Source organism: Stenella coeruleoalba, assembly GCF_951394435.1.
Source record: "Stenella coeruleoalba genome assembly, chromosome: 9".
Lineage (NCBI taxonomy): Eukaryota > Metazoa > Chordata > Mammalia > Artiodactyla > Delphinidae > Stenella > Stenella coeruleoalba.
In genome coordinates, this window is record NC_137155.1 from 98,797,696 (window position 1) to 98,803,695 (window position 6,000).

At 41.3% G+C, this 6,000-nt stretch overlaps 1 protein-coding gene across 5 annotated transcripts; it reads right to left on the bottom strand.

The window, feature by feature from the left end:
* Positions 1–1,126: 1,126 nt before the first annotated feature.
* GIMAP2 (GTPase, IMAP family member 2) lies at positions 1,127–5,676 on the bottom strand. 5 transcript variants are annotated; one of them, XM_079932408.1, is made up of 3 exons: positions 4,662–5,676; positions 3,742–3,777; positions 1,127–2,735 (listed from the first exon to the last, which is right to left on the bottom strand). In XM_079932408.1, exons 2-3 carry the CDS (start codon positions 3,767–3,769, stop codon positions 1,774–1,776), a joined length of 990 nt encoding a protein of 329 aa, XP_079788534.1. In that variant the 5' UTR covers positions 3,770–3,777; positions 4,662–5,676; the 3' UTR covers positions 1,127–1,773. The 5 variants fall into 5 exon arrangements, with proteins under 5 accessions (XP_079788534.1, XP_079788533.1, XP_079788532.1 ...); XM_079932407.1 differs by having other exon boundaries at positions 1,127–2,738; positions 4,662–4,706; XM_079932406.1 differs by lacking the exon at positions 4,662–5,676 and adding an exon at positions 4,047–4,395.
* Positions 5,677–6,000: the final 324 nt, after the last annotated feature.

A 6,000-nucleotide genomic window follows, 5' to 3' on the forward strand; every position in this document is an offset into this window, starting at 1 on the left:
CCTTATACCTTTCACAAGAATCAATTCAAAAGAGGTCATGGATATAAATGTAAAATTAAAACTATAAAATTCCTAGAAGACAACACTGGAGGAAATCTAGGAGATCTTGGGTTTGGTGATGACTTTTTAGATAAAACACTAAAAGCATGATTTATGAAAGAAAAAATTGATGAGTTGAACTTCTTTGAAATTAAAACATTCTGGGCAAAAGACATTTTTGAAAGTGCTCAATGGCATGGAACAGAGAAAATATAAAGGAGAAAATCAAAGTTAGATTTTTGTAAAACTTATAAAATTAAACTTCTAGCCAGGCTGATCAAACAAAAAGAAATAATCATAAATTGCCAATATCAGAATTCGAAGAGGAACAAGTATTGGGTTCCCAAACGGACTTTTTGGCCAACCCAATAATTTAGCTCTTGTACATATTAAAGGGATGATAAAATATTTTATGTTTCTGCAAATAAATTCAACTACTTAAGTATAATGGAAAAATTCCTTGAAAAGCACATCATACAAAAATGAACATAAGAAGAAATAAAAAAACAGAATATTTTACATTTGGTTAAAAAATACTTTAAATTTAATTTATAATATTAGAATTTATAATATTAGGGAAAGTTTAATATAGGTTTGGGTCTGGGGATCAGAGACCTCAGAATCAGCTCTCTAACTTTACCAACAGTCCAAGGTTGAGTTTCTTCATCTTGGGATTGATGTAGGCGTTTGTCTGTAGGTCAACCTTGCCTTCTGGGTTTGCCTGTCCTCATGGCTCTCAACTCCCCTTTTAGCTCCACATCCTTTTTATGTGTATTGTCTGCTTCATGCTTGGAGTTTTCCTAATTTTCCTAGTGAGCTCATCAGTCATAAAGATTGTGTTTATTTTATTTTATTTATTTATTTTTTTGCGATATGCGGGCCTCTTACTGCTGTGGCCTCTCCCGTTGCGGAGCACAGGCTCCGGACGCGCAGGCTCAGCGGCCATGGCTCACGGGCCCAGCCGCTCCGCGGCATGTGGGATCTTCCCGGACCGGGGCACGAACCCGTGTCCCCTGCATCGGCAGGCGGACTCTCAACCACTGCGCCACCAGGGAAGCCCTGTGTTTATTTTTAAAACTTCTAGTTGCGTTTAACAGGATGGTGCTCCAAACTATTCAGTCCACCATCTTGTCTGAAGCGTAAGCGTCTGTGTGAGTTTCAATGCTAACTGGGAATGGGCACCAGGGGTAAAGTCTGGCTGAGCCTCTTTCAATGTTAAGCAAATTTGATGCACATAAAACAGACTATTGATGTGTGAGTGTGTCCGCGTGTGATTGTTGAGCACGCATTGGTTGTGTTACAGAAATGAGCCACGTGTTCACTTACCATCTTCTGAGGATAGAACCATAGCACAGAATTAAAGACATGTGATCTCAGGAATTCTACAGCTTACTTGTTATTGTACTGTACCCAGTAGAAATTGTATTGTTATTTTTGTTATATTCAGTAGAAATAGTAAGTATAAAGAAGAAAAGGAGTTTTTAGGGACATAAAACTGACTTTAGAGATTTGCAAATGAGAGGAATTTTATGTTTACAAGTATCAAAAGCTATATTTCAATACAAACAGTAACTTTTAAAATCATTTGGTTTACTGACAAATAGAATGATGTTAAGATTTAAGCACTTCACAGAATCTCAAATGTTTGGTGCTGTCAGGCACTGTGTTCTACAGGGAGGTACAGTGTGTGATTCACCCACTAAATGACAGTGGATAGAGAACCACTGATTGTAACTATAATATAGGAGTCTTGCATTCCCGTCTAATGATCTTTCTAAAAATTACCATTAATTTTTGGGGTATAATTAACAGTAAGCGACAGAATAAATGGCACATGGTAAACAGTAAGCGGTAAAAGAAATTGCACATTCCGTGCAAGACACGAAATAACAGAGTTTGCAATCTGACAAACACCTGAATACACATCACTATTAGGATTAGGGCTTTGGCCATGGCTGGACGTCTCTGAATTTCCGTGTACTTCACAAAGCTCTCTTTGAAGTCCTGTAATCTTTCCTCTGACTGCACAGTTGCACATTCTGACCCTGTTACTAGGCTGTACAGCCCATTGCTGTAGTGGCCACCCCTCTTCGCCATCACTAGGCTCTCAGTCAGGTCCATTAGCTCCTTCACCTGGTCATCCCGATTGCCCCCTTTAGCGCGGTTACTAAAGGCACACACTCGCCCCCCACACGCAGCCACCAGCTCGCTTAGGGCTTTGTTATCTGAGCCATGGATGTAATCCATCAAAGAGCCTCCCTTGAGGTCTTCCTTGTGGGTGAAGAGGACAATTGTGTGCCTCATGGCATCCTCTCCAAAGATCTCCTTCACCTTCTGCACAGCCTGCTGGTCCTCCGTGGTGAATCGGCCCAGCTGTGTCACCAGGAGCAGCACGTGGGGTCCTGGTGCGGAGAGTAAGTAGCACTTATGTACCTCTTTGTACAGGGATTCAGAGGGGTCCTTCCCAGAAAACATGTCTGGTGTGTCAATGACAACCATCTCTTTGTCTCCCCAGCTTCCCCGACTTTTACTGCAAGTCTTCGTCAAGGACTGGGCACTCGGTCTGGACTCAAATGCTTCCTTCCCGAGGATGCTGTTCCCTGTAGCACTTTTGCCGGTTCCTGTTTTGCCCACCAGAATGACTCTCAGCTCTGATCCTCCGGCATGTTGAGCTTGTTGACTCTTTGTATATGGTCCTGCTAAGAGCAAGTTTACTTAGAAGAGAAAGACAAATACCGTATGATATCGCTTATATGTGGAATCTAAAAAAAATGATACAAATGAACTCATTTACAAAACAGGTATAGACTCACAGACTTACAGTTACCAAAAGGGAAACAGGCAGCGGAGTGATAAATTAGGAGTTTGGGATTAAAATATACACACTACTATATATAAAATGGATAACCGACAAGGACCTACTGTATAGCACAGGGAACTATACTCGATATCTTGTAATAACCTACAATGGAAAAGAATCTAAAAATCTATTCATATGCGTATGTGTGTGTGTGTGTGTATAACTGAATCATTTTGTTGTAAAACTGAAAGTAACACAGCACTGTAAATCAACTATATTTCAATTAAAAAAAACAAAGGTAAAAAAAAAAAAGAAGAAGCTTGCTTCGTTATTCCCACACTGATCATGCCAATGGAATATTTTTAATGATAAGGAAAAGTCTGGGAAAAGATACTCTCACAATGTATGGTATTTCTGAAATAGAAGCTAACTTTATTATCAAATAAAATAATGATTTTTAAAACTCTAGATTTCTCTAGGTCTGCAGGGCATTGCCATGTTGGCTCCTAGAAAAACATATTTGGAGGATGAGTTAGAATTAAAAACATACCTTGTCATTCAAAATTTGCCTATATCATCCAGTTCTGGCCCTGTAAAAGGCAAATTTTCTGGAGATGAGAGACGGGTAGCCAAGACAGTGGGTTCCGTCTTCAGGTGGGGAAAGTAACCTGACTGTTCCAGGACCAGAGACGGCTCCTCTGACCGTGGCTGGGCAGAGGTGTGGTCCCGACCACCAGCGAAATGGTTAGACCAGGAAAATACTGAAATGAACATTGTGAAATGATCCTCTCTAGTGAAGAAACTGCTGCTCACTTATGCTTTGCTTCAAAGTATAGCATGATTTTTATACAACATAAGCACAGGATGGGTAAACAGGCACAGAGAGGAAGTCACTTTCTTACCAGAGTGACTGCATTCCTTTCGGCCCATGGCAGTTCCTGAGGGACAGAGAGACCAGAGACCAATTAAAAAACTATCATTTTTGAGTTACGACTCATGAGAGAACCTTATATTTCTAGAACACGTTCACAACCATGCCTCATTTGTCTACACAAAGCTGAGGAGGTGGGTGGAAAGAAGTACTATCTCTCTTTTACAGAGAAGTTTAGTCACTTGCTCAGAGTCAACCCAGTGAGTCAGAAGATGGGTTTGGCTTGTCGCCCCACCTACTTCTTCTTATCTGCATGCCCACCTCTCCTCCACTTACCCTCCTCCCTGAAGGACCTCTGCGCCCACTCTTGCTTTCCGTGGCCACACACCTTCCTTTCCCTCTGCGTCCTTTCTAGGTCTGCCTTGGGTCCCAGGTTCAGACTGCTCTTTCTTTCGATCCTTCTCCAGCTCGCCCAGCCCCTCCCTCCACGCTGCGTCCTTGCTGAGAGGCTCAATGAATTAAGAACACGACTCCAGAAAAGTACACTGTCCTTTAAACCAGAAATACACTTCATTTGATCCGTTAATTACTTGAATTTTCCTCTTTCCACGTAGAAGCCTTGCCATTTAGTTCCTTTTCCTACTCAGAGAAACGTTTCTTAAAACTGGCAGCCGGTACCAAGCGACAAGGCAGAGAAAATGCATGAGTTAATGACCAAATTCTTCCCAGTTAGCACTTTTTATTGGCTCTATGCAAACGAAGCTCTCTTTGCCAGTAATGGGTAATCTAAATTCCATGAAGTTGACAGGTCCTGTAAACTGGCTTCACTTAAGCCAGATGCCATCACTCTAAATTGTTTCCCTGAAAATAGGGCAAATTTGTTAAAAAAATTTTTCTTTAGCCTGGGAACTAGAAATCAACACTGCAGAACTTTCTTGAGTGTGGACTTACCTGAGTTATTTTTGAAAGAAACAGAAGCCTCCCCAGTGAAATCTGTGACTTGCCCGTTCAGCTTGAAGAGAAAAAAAAAAACCAAACAAACCAGAAAACCGGAAACCTAGTCTGCTTCTTCCTCTCTCGAATCTCCACTGAGTTTCCTCACTGCAAGTGAGCCCCAGCACATGTCTGTGTCTGATTCTCTTTTTAAAAATAGTTAAAATGGCAAAGTTTAATGAATAATTTGTTGTCGCATGGACTGTCTTTTCTCAATAGTGAAAAAAACAATGTTTGAATCATTTAAACTGGACAGGAAGAAACGGGGCGCCAGGGATGCGGGTAGATTTGTTTCCTTCCCACCCGGGCTGTGTCCCCGCAGTTACAGGTTTGCCTGAATGAACACCCCTCAACTCCTCCCAGGAGGAATGACACCTCATCCACACCGTAGCAGTGACTGTCCTAAAGGCAAGTGCCGCTGGGCTGGGGGCAGAAAGAGCGTGGGTGTGAGGGGCACAGGACAGGGCACTGTGCAGAGCGGGGAGGGTACAGAAAGGGGAACCCGGGAGAAGCCCATGTCTGTCTGACTGTAACAGTCACGTCCATCAGAGCACTTGGAAATAACTCACTCATGGTTTCCCTGCTTTTCCTTCCTGTCCAGTTCTGCAATGTCAGGGAGGCACCCCTGGGAAGCAATGATCTAGGCAGTGTCTACAATAATAATCTGAGTCTCTACATTCAGGAAGAATGACCCAAGGGGTTAAAGCTGAAATCACTCAAATGCTTTTTTTCCCTTATTTATATGACGTTCACCACAGCAGGGGCAGAGAAAATGTGGGACTTAGATAGCCTTTAAATATCCCAGATTAGTAGTGGTGCACTTTGCTTTCTCTCCCAACCACTGATGAGAAACAATCAGAGGCCCCGACCTCATTATAGGAGAGGTTTGGAAACGCAGTGGAGTCCCGGGACACGGGTGGACACCACTGCTTCGTCACACACTAACTATTATCACCGTTTTGCATTCTTCCACATCCTTTACTATGCATCTTCTACTTAATATCAGTAATCTCTTCCTAAAAACAAACGATTCTGTGTCAAAATACTAACAGGGACCTATTTCTTATTGTTTTTTATGAAAACACAATATAATAATATAATAATATAATATAATAATATAATAATGCAATATCAAATTCAAAGCCCATCGATTTTCTAAATCACATGTAAAATTCACTAAAGTACCTATATAAAAACTTTTTTTTCAGAACAAAAGCTTAAAATATTGCTCTTTTGAATACCCCAAATATTTTTGGTTTATAAAAGAAAGTTATTGGATAAGTATCCTGACAAACAA